Source organism: Lonchura striata, chromosome 1 (assembly GCF_046129695.1).
Source record: "Lonchura striata isolate bLonStr1 chromosome 1, bLonStr1.mat, whole genome shotgun sequence".
Classification (NCBI taxonomy): Eukaryota; Metazoa; Chordata; class Aves; order Passeriformes; family Estrildidae; genus Lonchura; species Lonchura striata.
Genome location: NC_134603.1, coordinates 29,241,243 through 29,255,351, shown reverse-complemented (window position 1 = coordinate 29,255,351; position 14,109 = coordinate 29,241,243). Strand labels below are relative to the sequence as shown.

At 39.0% G+C, this 14,109-nt stretch overlaps 1 protein-coding gene across 1 annotated transcript in view; it reads right to left on the bottom strand.

The window, feature by feature from the left end:
- ZNF704 (zinc finger protein 704) overlaps positions 1 to 14,109 on the bottom strand; it is a 105,242-nt gene that overhangs the window by 18,622 nt on the left and 72,511 nt on the right. Inside the window, exons 5-7 of the mRNA XM_021550571.2 lie at positions 12,331 to 12,431; positions 9,765 to 10,026; positions 4,961 to 5,065 (exon numbers count right to left, since the gene is read on the bottom strand). Of these exons, the coding sequence (XP_021406246.1) occupies positions 4,961 to 5,065; positions 9,765 to 10,026; positions 12,331 to 12,431 (468 nt within the window). The remainder of the gene's footprint in view (positions 1 to 4,960; positions 5,066 to 9,764; positions 10,027 to 12,330; positions 12,432 to 14,109) is intronic.

Below are 14,109 nucleotides of genomic sequence, written 5' to 3'. Positions count from 1 at the left end.
ATCATTCAAGTGATCACATGGCATAAAGCTTGGCCTTAAATAATACCTAAATTATTTTACTGTGGTCTTATTTTGCTCCTGTGTGAAGGCCACAACCACTTTATATCTAAAATACCAGAAAAAAAAATTCTGAACACTCTTTTTTTTCTTGTACATTGAATGTAGCATCTAGCGCACAGTCAGCCTCCTGCTGCCAGGTACTGCAGATATGGTCATAGTTCTCTGCACTGTTATGACTTTTCCCTCCTGCCCTTTTCAAGTTTTACAATATCTGGAAGAGAGGGAACTGACTGACCTCAATTGAAGAGAATTACTGTATGTGCTTTGATTTTTGATACAAAGTCTATTTGAAAGCTACTCCATAGTAGCAAAAAACTAATGCATGTAATTGAGTGCAGACACTCTTTCAAATTTTACTCTTGGCTAGTAGCAAGAGAAATGTTTGATTTAACTGCGTATGTGGCTCACATGCTGAACAAACTTAGACCATTACTGATATACAAAATATACTCGCAAATCTGGGAAGAAATTTCTTCTCTCTCTGCCAGCCTTACCATGTTTTGTACATCCAAAGATCACATTAGCTCCTTTTGTTCTATCGCTCCAGAATACTAAGGGCAGCTTGTTCTCTGCTATTTTTTTCCAAATTTTTATCAACCACTTCCCTTGTTTTAAAGAATGATTGAAACACTGGAGATAAAATGCAAAGCAATAGCACTTTTGTAGTATTTGGCATTTACCAGACACTGTACTGTCTTCCAGTCATTACCAGTAACCAGAGATCTCCAGTCATTGTGATAGGGCTCAGAAACATTTTAAAAACCAGAAATTATTCAATGTCTACCACTAGTAAGTGACACTCAATATATCAGCTGCTTGTCATTGAACAGAAGAGTACTCAAATGGCCCCCTATGTTATAAGCAATTATCTTGCTTACTTCCAAACAGAGATCAGGCTGGAGCATTAACTGCAGCATGCAGACTCCTCCCTCTCATTCTCCTGGGAGGGTCTCTGCACGATGGTTCCACAGACTGGCACACCAAGGGAGCTACACAGCACTGAAGCTGAGCTTTAGTGTATTTTGATAGGCTTTGTAGCAGGTCTAAACAATAGCAGTCAGCTGCTTTCTATAGGAAACAGTAAGAGCAGATTAAGAGCAAGCCCTGAGAAGGCAATCCTTGCCCTTGGAGGCTTTTCATGTCTGAAGAGCTGCCTAATGCAGAGTGAAATAACACTGTTTGAAACAAGGACCTGGAGTTTCCAGTTACAACTCCTGGGGGGGAACTGTGGTTTGAGAGAAGATTTGCCATCTGTAAACACCAGATTATCAAAGATCTTGCCTGTTCAATTTTTTGAGTCTTATAGCAGGCAGATATAAGTTAGTATCAGACAGTGGAGATCATACTGACATTCAGGAAGACTTTTACCATACATTACGTAGAAGTGGAAGTACACAGTCATTATGTTAAGTCCTCCAGTACCAAGACATATGGACTTCACCATGGCTCATCCCATTTGCATCATTTAACTCACTCTCCTCATGCACCCCTGGGGTGTGGCTGCTTTATTCTCCTAATTCAGCCTCAACTGGTAGAACAATCAGTCTGTCATTTTTGCTTCATGCAAAGAAAACCTCACAATGGCTCATAACTGTTCCAACATTCAACCTTTTACCTGCAAAATTATTTTAGAAAAATTGTATGAAAAAGTGTATTTCCTATCTGCCTTGGAATCTAGCTTATGCAAGATTCAGAGCACAAATGGCTTTGGAGGCTCCCCTAATTACAGAACCACAGAATAACCTGAGTTGGAGGGGACCCACAAGGATCATCGAGTCCAACTCCTGGCCCTGCACAGAACATCCCCAAGAGTCACACCATGTACCTGTCAGCACTGTCCAAACACTTCTGGAACTCTGCCAGCTGGTGCTGTGACCACTTCCCTGGGGAGCCTGTTCCAGTGCCCAAACACCCTTTGGGGGAAGAATCTTTTTCTAATATCCAACCTAAACCTCCTCTGACACAACTTCAGCCCATTCCCTTGGGTCCTGTCCTTGGTCACCACAAAGTAGAGATCAGTACCTGCCCCTCCTCTTCCCCTCACAAGGAAGCTGTAGACTGCAATGAGGCCTCCCACTTAGTCTCCTCCAGGATGAACAGACCAAGAGGCCACTTCTCCTCCCTTATGACTACAAGACATCTAAATAAATGCCTGTGTTTAGATGTTGTGAATACCCCTGAGCCTAGAGCAGCCACATACTGAGCCCAACTGATCCAGCAGCATGAATAGGTTGTTTTGAAGTGCTCAGTTACTTGCTGGTAAATACACCCATATTCACAAAGACCTTTCAGTGCTGCTCGGCTAAAGACTTTCTGAAAATAAGGACTTAATGCAACTCCTGGTGTTTGAACACCCCAGTTCCCAGGACAGAAACCAGGAAGTGCTCAATGTAATTGAAATTCAATGTCCACAGGAGTGAAAGGGGGAAACAGTATGTGTCAAAAAATAAACATGAAAGGAAACTATACTGAAAATATGTAGACCTATGCACATTTTCAAATCCGTACCTAATCTTTTCCTGTTCAGTGATTTGTCCAGGCAAGAAAAGTATTCCAAAGCCTTTTTAGAAAATTGCTTGCTTAAGTATTAAGGGTGAGGCAAAAAGTAATGGTTTGGACTTACTCTCTGAGGTTCTCTTGGGTGCTACAAATTTGTGTCGCATCTCAGGGACAATTGTGTGAGTTTATGAGTTATACTGGCTCTGTCACATAGTCTGGCCATAAATAAATTCCATCAGAGAAGAAGGAAATCTGAATGTAGGTGAAGTACCTACAGTCAGTTTATAAGGGTGGGAATTGCCAGACCCCTGATTTTGTAAAGCAATATCTAATTTACTTTGAAGCAGAAATAAAACTTTAATTTAATATACAGGTATTTAACACAAATTTGCATTTGCACCCTCACTTACTGCAGATAATTTTTCACTGCAGGCAAAACTTTGTAATTCATAAATGATCACACTGATGACAAAGTAGTCAAATGTGTGTAAACCTGGAATATTTTTTCTTATTATTATTCTTTTCTTTGTTAAACAGTCTTATAAATGTTGTTAGAGCTATAATGGCAATTCAAACGGTTCCCTGAGCAGTTTATAATTCTGCATCACTGCTTCCCCAGGTTTTTGTATTGGGATTACTTTCAAATTGTACTTAAATCATTGCCATCTCCATCGAATTCTCAGAAAGTGATTTAGCATTTCTTAAATTCTATTGAGAACTCTCCACTCTACAGCCACAGATCAGCGTTGTTGTCTGAACAAGTAAACTTGACACATACGTGTCTAATCCTGCCCTCTTAAGTGTCTGATTTACAATGTGACTAATTGCATTTTTAGATTCCCAATGCTCCTGGCACCAGTTTCTTCTACTTCACAAAAGGATCGAGTTTCATAATTACTCCGTATCAACCCCATTGTTGGGAAATCAAATTCTCAGGGAACTTTGTGGATAGCACACTCTGTCAAGGCACTCTTGTTGAAATTGCTGCCAGCATGATGCCTTTCACTGTTAGTTGTTCCTTGATGGAATTTAATAAATATTCATTTGGCAGAGTGCAGTGTAATTGATTCAGTCACTTTCATTTTTATCAGCTCTGCTGGGTGCCACAGCCTTTGCAGAAAATCTCCAAGATTTGCCAAAGGTTGACAGTAAGAAGCTTTGGAGATTCACTTGGTGAGGAGAAGGGAGGGAAATAGTATCTCTTATTGCCTTGTCTAATATTCACTGTCAGGAGAAAAAAAGCTATATGGCTCTTTGGATGAGCAATGTGCCTTATATAACACACCTTAAAAATTCATAAATTCATAAAGTGTAATATTAAATGAGATGTTATGATATCAAAAAAGGTTTATGATTAGAGAATATCAGTTTATAATGAAAGCAGTGTTTCCCAATAAAATGAGGATACTTTACATTAATATTTACTTATATTAATTTGTATATTATATTTACATCAATATTTATATTCATAATGGAGAAGATTTCCCATTACTCATAAACAGTGATTTGCATTTACTTTCAGCAGTCCCCACATCAGACACTACAAGCTGAATCCCTTGCAACTCTTCATGAAGGTTTTGCACTTCCCCAGAGTACCACACCTACACTGTGGTGTTCTACACGTTTACAATCATTGCAATTCTGTGTTTAAGCAAATATCACATTTCCGCAGTCTTGTTGATGGCTTACGATTTTAGCATCTCTATTGATAGAATTAGGCCTTGTATGCCAGCTTTTTGAAGAAAGGTCAGTGTTGAATTTCCATTGAATACATCCTCATTAAAAAGCTATCAAACTGCAATATGTATTAATAACAAAATGCAATAGATACTGAACATATTTTCTGTATAAAACAACATTTTCCTGCTATTAGTAGGGGCAACATACTTGTAGCCTCCTAAAATGGAACTTTGCATTTCATTTAATTGTTTCTTTCAGTTGCCTTTCAAAAATGCTTCATCTTCAGAGTTCATTTAGGCAACAGCCCCACTGCCTGAATCCAACTGGCCTGTTAGCAAAATAATCACCAGGCTGATTTTCCATCTAGTTTTTTAAGAAATCTCTTAGTGGCACAAAAAAGAAGCACATAGTGCCAAGCTCTGCACCTACCAGAATGTTCTTTTGTAAAGATATAGTTTAAAAAATGTAGATACTATAGATACTATAGATTCAATTGTCTGCTTGTAGACACTGATGAAAAAAGAACCTAACTGCACTGATAAAGACAGTTACGAAAATGTTAAAAACGGCCATGCTGGCAAACTCCAGCACATGTTTAATTTGTTTCCTTTTGGTATATGCTATGTCACATTTACTTCCATGATTACACACTGTGAAACAAAGCAAAAAGATCTAAAAAAATCTTTTTAGCCCCTTCTTTCCTTTTTTGGTGTGCACTTACTGGAATGCCGGTGAAGGTAACTGGAGGCGACTGCCAAGAGATGCTAAAGCTACTGCCATTGGGAGTGAATTTTGCTGACCCTGGAATGTTCACCGGAGGAGTGGCCTGTGTGAAAAGAAAGTATTACTCCAGCAAGAAGAACCATTCCTCTTCCAAAGGATCTTTCATTCCTTGAAATGATAAATATGTGAGATTTTCCACGGCACAAAAAAACTCCATGGTGACAAGCATTTTACCTTTGTGAGAGGGATAATCATGGATAAGCTAGTTAGGAAGGGACAGAGCTATAAATATTTATACCACTGTTCCTGAACCTTGTTTAGAGAAAGATGATTGCTCTCAAAAGAATCCACAGAAAACTTTTAAGAGCTAGATCTGTTAAAAAAAACAGACAAAATCAAACGTCACATACAAATAACTTTTAAAATAATGCCGGCAAGAAGCAAAACCAGATGATCACCTCTTCCCCAGTGATGAACAAAGCCATACTTAAACTCATGGCCATTGTTTTACACAATTTTAGTGTGGATAGCAAGGCTTCTTGGATGGAAGCGATTAACAGTAAGTGTTGGCCATTTCTCATTTATCAGAAAAATTTTTAGGGTCATCCCAATTAAAACAGTTTTTCCTATTAAGAACAAGGACCTGTAAATCATCCTTTGGATTCAAAAACTAGCTCTTGAAATACTAAACTGAAGCAAGTATTTGGGCTCACTGAACTCCTACGTTCTTCCCATCCAGGCTGTAATATGCAGTGCTGCCCTGGGGCACAAGAGCAATAACCTGAGCTTAGACTGTTGAGCATTTTTCATCTTTTGCCTTTCCTTTGGTTTTCTCACTGGGTTATGAATTTCCATGAATTCTTCCCTGCCTTTTTTTTAACCCCATTTAATTTTCAAAATCATGAAATTCATAGTTGTGTAGCCACCCTGCCTAGCAGGAGTGTGAGCAGCCAGCATGAACAAAGGCTCACTTTGACCCTTGAAATTCAAGCTGTCACCACAAAAAAAAAAAAAAAAAACAAAAAAAAAAAACAAAAACAAAAACAAAAACTCTCCTTGGTTTAAACTTACAACGATTTTGCTAAAATGAGTTTTCACTTCTGCCTTTCAGTTGATGGTACATGACAATAACACAATACACTCATTTAAGCAGATTTTTTGTTTGGGGCTGCTGAAATTGTCTCACTGATCCAGGAAGAGAGTGCTTCCTTGCACCACCAGGCAGAGAGGAGTGATGACAAACTACAACCTGATAGTTCCCATTAAAGATAATCTTACAAGTAAACAAGGGCTGAAGCAACCCCCTACAGCCTTTTCAGGAAAGGGAAGGTGAGACCACCATATGCCTCTGTGTATGACAGTGATGCTCTGTGGGCTGCCAAGCTGCTGACAGCTCCAAGAAAATCCACACAGACATGCACAGCAAACATCCACTGAGCTCCATAAAATATAAAAACCTCTCTGAAAGGTGTCAAGAACGATTTGGCAACTTCAGATGGTACCAGTAGTTCTTCATCATAACCCTGTTCAAATGAGAAGGACTGAAGGAGTGAATGACCACCGAGCTCCAGACAGAAAGAACAGGAGAGAACTGGATGAGCACTGAGGCAGCACTGCCTCTGTTCAGCATCCCACAAGGATGGCAGCTCAAACCCAGGGTCAGCACAACAACTTCCTCAGGTATTTGAATAAGACCTGAAAGGGAAATCCTAGGTGCTGAAAGAGCCCGTCTGTAGCTCCTCTGTAGTTAAATTGAACAGGTATAGGCATTAGTTTCATAAAGAAACATGAAGTTTAAAAATTATGCAATTGGCAGTTGCTTAAAACACCATAGTGCTCAATTCCTTTTTCTCAGTGCCTGAATATCTACCTCAGACATGATCAGACTTAGTCAATCACATTGTTCACTTGTTTCCCAGATGTGCATCTTTGTTCATCAAGAACAGTATGCTTTTTCAGCTAGCATTTTAGTCAATCTCTTCCATAAGGTAAGCAACTACAACATTACAACCAACTGAAGAATTTCTATACCCCAACTTTAATTTCCTTAGATATCTCCATCTAATTGCCAATCAAGATATATTAATGAATAATTTTTATTTATTTGTGCCAACATTACCCTTATATCTGAAATAGCCTGTGCTCATCCTCTTCCCCTCTCATGCTTGTCCGTTCACTTTCTTCCCAGGCAGCAATTCCATCCTTTTCTCATTCCTTGCTTTGCCTGAGGTATCAGACCCAATGGTGGAGAGGCTGTGCATGTCCTCTCTGCCCTCTTTCTACTTTTTCTAGTTGGAGCCCATCACATCAAATTTGGCTGACCAGAACTCTAACTCAGGATTTCAGCAGAAGTTATGTGGGGGTCTAGTATAATGGCATTAAAAACCCCCCTCTCTCCTAGGTATTTCTTATCCAAGAGAGCTGACAACTATTTTTTTTTCCCTTTCATGGCTCTGTTGTTGTTGGCTCACAGTCATTCTGTGTTTGATTAATGAATATATAGGTTTCCTTCTTACATAATTTTCTAACTATCCTAGTTTATAGCAGAAAAATCTCATTAGTTCCTTAGATGCAGGACTTTGCATGTTCTGACATTAAACTGCATCCAAAACCTTATTTTTAAGGATCCAAAATCTTACTTTTAAGATCACTCAGTCACATAAGCCTGATCTGCTGATGTCTCCCAAATTTGTTATCAGTGAAGTTTATTATAGTATTTGTGTATTACCAAAATGATTTAATGAAAGTGAGATCAGGGCCAAGAACAGCTTTTCATTTAACTCCACTAATGACATTCAAAGGCCCTTTCAAAATAGCTCACTGTTCTTTGTGACTTTCCAGCTCCTTCTCCTACACTAAATTTAATCTCTTACTTAACAAATACTGCCTATATGTTTTAAGATCAAATGCTCTCTTTGAATCCAGAGGGATTTATTCTTTTGTTTCCTGTATTGTTCTAGCATCATCTTTCTCTGGGGCTCCCCTAGTGCAGTTTTCCTCAACTGCTGTACATTCCAGAATTTATTCAATTATTCTTCTAAATGATTCCTCACCTATAGGATGGGGTCAGAGAAGAGCATCAGGACTTTCCTCAGTTTCCTCCTATCTTCCTCACTACACCTCACTACAAGTAGTCTATTTGACATTTTCCAGTCATAGAGGAAATGGCAATTAACCAATCTCTTTAAGGATTCTTGTGACTGAACTTTATGTTCTGTATTTTCTCCTTTTTTTTTTTTTTTTAAACTGGAATTCTGTGATGAACAATATCCAGCCTCTCTTATGCAAGTTTCTTGAGCTGCTCCAAATGAAGTAATCTTCACTTTCTTCTCTGGTAGGTGAGATCTGAATCTCCACCCTGACTCCTGACCCTTCTTTCAGGCCTGAAGGGATCTTGGCAGAGGATGCCACTGACCTTCTCTACAGAAGCTGCTTCCTTTGCCAGGACAGCCTGAATGTTTGAGCAGGGACCCTGCCTCCTGCTTCCAATTGGCAAGCTGTGAACAGTGTGGACTGTGTCACTCCTCACTGATGAAATTAAGCACTGAAACCACAGCAACCTGAAAAGCCCATGGGCCTCAGGCACTTGTAATCTTGTGTCATGGAATACATCAATTAAAATCCAATTCAAGGACTTTAAACACTTGAATTAGGATTTCCTTAGACAAGTGCTTTACTCAGAGGCTGCTTGTAAAAAAGGGCTGAGTAGGTCTCCAAACAGCAGGGCAAACTGTCATGCAAATCCCAAATGAAGCAAAACTTGTCATTAGCCTAGACTTGTTGCCTCACTCTTTGAGGCAAGGTTTAAGCTACACTGAGAAGCAAATCTTTCTCCTAGCTGGTTTCATCAGTACCCATGGTTGGCATGCTACATGATGCAGCTTCCACCTGCGATGCCAAGCTTCCACCCATGCTTTTCAACATGCACAAAAGTCTAAAACAAGCCTGTGAATTCTCTTTAGCTCCCTCTGATGTTTTAGTAGGTGTGCTCCAAACACAACACAAAAGTTTTATCTGCACAATGCTATATATGATAGCTATTGAATCTGATAAATTTAACAGAATTCAGTTCTCTGGTGCATACACAGGTCATGGACCACACTACTTCAAAGCCTCTACTTCTCTTTTATCATACAGTATCCAGACCAAAACTTGTCAGGCTTTAGTGCAGTTTTATAATTAATGTCTTCTGTTGAAACTTAGCTGGAATGTTTTAGGACAGCAATTTTTGTCATTTGAAAAGCATCGCCTCCAAAAATAGGAAGATACCGTATTTATTTTTTCATTCTTCCTGCTCTACTTCACAACTAAAACTGACAACTCACACTGTACAAAAAGGAAATGAATTGTTCCTGGCATCCTTTGGGTACTTGTTGACACTTCAAGCAGAGCTTGTACTTGTTCAATAAAAGCAAAGCTGAAATGAAGACTCTGGGAGGGATTCAGCTGACTGGATGGGAATTTTTACCATGCAGGAAACCCCATCTGAGCACATCACACCTTGGGTTCTCCTTACGGTCAGTGAAAATTGAACTGATGTAGGCAGTGGATACACTGATCAACTCTTCTCAACCTCAAGTATGCGCCTATGGCTGGATAAAGAGCACCCCAAAATCCACTGGCTGTTGTGGGCACATAAACAAACAATGAGCTCAGAAGAATACATCTCAGTTTAAATCAAAAAAATGCCTTTGAGTGCTCTGAAAACCTTTCAGCCCATTAAAAACCAAACATTGTGATGTGCCATTCGTTTACACATTAGTGAGATTAGTAATGACTGGAGCTCCTCCCACTGGTGTTACCTGGTAAGCATGGTCCGTGTGTACGAGGTAGAGGTTGGTAGGAGCTGAGCGGCTCAGAGGTGTCATCACTTTAGTCTCAGTTTTGGCACAGGAAGTTTCAGGACGGATTGCTTCTTGGGTGGGAAGGGAAGGAGGAGATGCTAAAGATGGAGAGACTGGAGAAAGACTGCTTAAGCCATCAGCTACTGAGTCCGTGTTGAGCCTGATTTCTGTATAGTAAAAATCCTCCTCTCCATCACTGTAGTCAGACTCTCCTACTCGTCTGTATCAAGAGAAAGAAGTAAGAATTGATTGAAAGCAAGAACCCTAAGGTAAATTTTAACTTCTAGATGCATGAGTGAACATATTCATATTGCCAATAAATTAATATTTGCAGTTTCAAACCTTCCTACTTTATCTGCATTCTGACTGCAGGTAAGGGGAAGAGGAAAATCATCTAATCTGCAGGGAAAAAAAGGTAGAAAATTCTTTTTTCCCCTCTCTGTGTTATTCTTGACCAATTCTTTCACCTTGGAGTAGATGTTTGACTCCCTGAGATCAAGTATCAGCTTCTCATTTGTAACTATTGTAAAGTTAACAAGAACCTCAATGCACTCTGTCTTTGAAAGTCACAGCAAAGATAATAGACACAGGCAAGATATACTTCACTCATGTTACAGCAAACAATATGCAATCTTATCAGAAGTTACTTAATTATACCAAATATACTTATGGCTGCCATTCACTGTAATTTTCTGTAACATAAAAGAAGAATTTGCTAGAAAACAGTCTCCCCATGCAACTCACTCAGACACAGAGAAAGCAGTCATATGGGCTGGCTTGCCACGGCCAGGACTTTCTGGTTCTGCTCTCCAGAGGCAGACTTACTGAAGGAGGGCATGTAGGAGGTTTAATTGCTTTAAAGTTCCATCTGATGTCCATTTGAGCACAAGTGCTAACAGTGAAGCAACCCAGTCAAAGCAGTAGCTCCTAGCAGACTACACATTATCTTGAAGTCCAAACCAGAACTTGTTGAGAGAACATATGTCCAGCAGGTTTGAAAGGCTCTACCAGAAGTACCATCCATCAGAATGTAGCCAGTCATTCGCCAAAATTACTCTTTCCAGAAAAGTTTCTAGCTCCAGCAAATTCCAGAAAGGTTTTGCTGTTTATTTCTGCCTCTGCCACACCACATGTCCCCAAAATATAAAGCACAAATCAATATTCCTAACTGCATTTTAAGAGAGATTTTCTCTGTTTCCCACAGCCTTACTCTTAAACCCAATGGTAATTGCTGACCCCTTTAAGACCATCCTGAGCTCCAGATCTTTCTTGTGGTGATTTTAAGCTGTGGGCAACAGAGACCTACAGAGAGATGTATTTTCACCTAACAGATGAAGATTGCGAGTCTCAACTGTAATTATAAATAAGACAGGTACACCACTCAGTGAATTGCATGGGAGAGTTCAGTTGCAAACTAAAGCTCTGAAACAAACTCGTCTCCTAAAAGAATAATTTGCTTTTGCTTCTAGTCCAAGTAACATACGTGTGTGTTCTGGTTTTGCCTGGGCTGGAGTTAATTTTCTTCCAAGTAGCTAGCACAGAGATGTCTTTTGGATTTAGGATGAGAGGACTGTTGATAACACACTGATGTTTTAGTTGATGCTGAGCAGTGCTTACTCTACATCAAGAACTTTTCTGTTTCACATGCTCTGCCAGTGAGCAGGGGCACCAGAAGCTGGGAGGAAGCACAGCCAGGACAACAGCCTATACTATAGGATATCATGTTCTGTAAATACACTGCAGGGAGCTAGCTGGGAGATGCTGATCACTACTTGGGGATAGGCTGGGCATTGGTCAGCAGGTGGTGAGAAACTGTACTGTGCATCACTCGTTTCTCTTCAGTTTAGTTTCTCTCTCTCTCCCCTTTCCTTTAAAGTATTAGAGTCACCAGTATTACTGTTATTATTATCATCAGTGTTTTATTTTGTTTAAGCCATTAAACTGTTCTTGTCTGAACCCATGAGGTTTACTCTTTATTCCTTTGATTCTTCCAGGGAAGGAAGGGAATAGTGAGTGAACAGCTTTGTGGTACTTTAAACCATGACAACATGCATCTCAGTTTCCTTCTATTTTTAGGTTTCTTATGTGGTTTGTGGTTTTTGGTGGGGTTTTTTGCATTCGTTTTTTTTTGGCATTAATTCAACTCAGAACTGGCACAAGCACCTGACCTGATGTGAAACAAAGCTGAAAAGTATTCATGCAAGACCCTGAACCTGTCTACTACAGAGTGTCATCCCAGACATGATGTGCACACAACACATATGATGTAATGGCACTGAGCTGTGCAGCTGACAGGGAAGTGCAGTGTAACCTCAAGCTCTATTTGACCTTCTAGCAAAGCTGACAGAATTTCAGGAAAGAAAGTGCCTTGCTGTTGGAATAAGTGCTCATTCACCTTGATGCACTATTCCACAATTTCCTTAAAAAGAGAGAGATTATGAGACAGAGAAGCCAAGGACAACCCAGTTCATGTCTCCAGCCAAGGGCAATTGCTCCTTCAGACCCAAAAAGATTGCTCTCTTACCCAAGGTGAATGGTCCGTATGTGTTTCTGAATCCCTGCAGCTGTGCTCAGTACCTTCCCACAGTTCTTCCAGAGGCATTTGAACATCACCTTCATGGAGTTCTGAAAATTGGAAGTTGTAAAGATATTAGGAGAAATTTCTTCCCTGAAAGGGTTGTCAAGCATTGGAACAGGCTGCCCAGGGAAATGACTGAGTCACCAACCCTGAAGGTATTTAAAGGACTTGTAGATGTGCTGCCTGGGGACATGGTTTAGGGCTGGACTTGGCAGTGCTGGGTGAAGGACTGAACATTTCTGTGACTCTGTAATTCTGTGAAGGTAGAAAAAACCCCACGCTACCAAATAAACAGTTACAACGAAGACTGTGAATACTCAGAGCCTTCGACTCCAAATTTGTAGTGATCTAATATTCTCTTGTCAAATGTGTCACCCTACTGAATTCAAGAGAATCCAATAAAAAGCTACAGAAGCAGCTTTACCTCTCTTTGTTCATTGGCAAAACTTTTCCATTTTTAAGTTTCAGTTCCTCCACTAAGGGAGGTATATGATACAAAACCTTCCTACACTTATTTCAAAAAGCCCTGATGAGGACTTCTTACTTAATCCAAGGTATCTTCTTAAATGAAGGTCTTTCCAAAGCAAGATCTTATGAATGTTTCTGCTTATGATATTTGCAGCACAAAAAATATTGTGCCAGAAAAACATAGCTTCTATTATGTCCATATTTACCATGAGCTGGCACAACCTGCTTTTGTTTCACTCAGAAGCTGCTGTGGACCTTAATCAGATAAGAGAATGAGAAGTTATCAGTCTGTGTTCAATATTTTAAAAATACAGATATAATCTAATTTAAATACTCTTTTTATATTCTTTAATATAACTTCATTGATCCCCATAGAGTTATCACTGATTTAGTGCACAGACAACAAGGCTATTACAAGGCCAATCTTCAACATTTTAAAGACTCTGGAGAAAAGTAGTCTTAAAACAACACAGATATTACGAACTGTGGAGTTATTTACAAGCTAATTTTACCTCAAAATGAAACTAATTTTGTACAGTTTAAATAAAAAAAGAATACTAAATAACTTGTAATTCTTAAAAATAATTTTTTCTATTATTACAGAACACATTATTAACATGAGGAAGAGCATCAATATAATGTATTTTTGTTCTATAATTTTAGTTACATATAAGATTAAATTAATATATTAATATAAAACTCAATTTAAAAAAGGAGATGGAACAAGCACATTCTTAGGGTTAAGTACATTTCACTGTGCCTTGAATAAAAGCTGACTTGGTGCTTTCTTCAATTTGAACCCTTTGGAACTGCATGCCAGGAGATGGTTTTAGCATTTACTAGAAAATGATGATTAGAATATAACTTAAAAAAGAATCTCAGCGGATGGGCTTTTAAAATACAAGTTGATTGTAGCAGAATGTTCTCATAGTTCCTTGCAGTCTAATATCTCCTGTTTTAAAGTATGAATGCTTTGAGGTACTTGATCATACTGGTTGTATGAAAAACTTCTGTTAGGAATAAATTGCACATAAATTGCCTACTTTTTATTTGATAACACAACTATCAGTCAAACAGATACAGAGCTCTTTCTTTTCTCAAATTAAATATAATCCATCTAGCAATTCTGATTCATACTTTTCTTACTTCCATAATATAATACTAAATACTATTATCAGCTCAAAACCACACAACTAACCACCAACTATGTCAACAAGATGAAGGCTATGTTTATAACTGACATCCTAGGAATTCCAA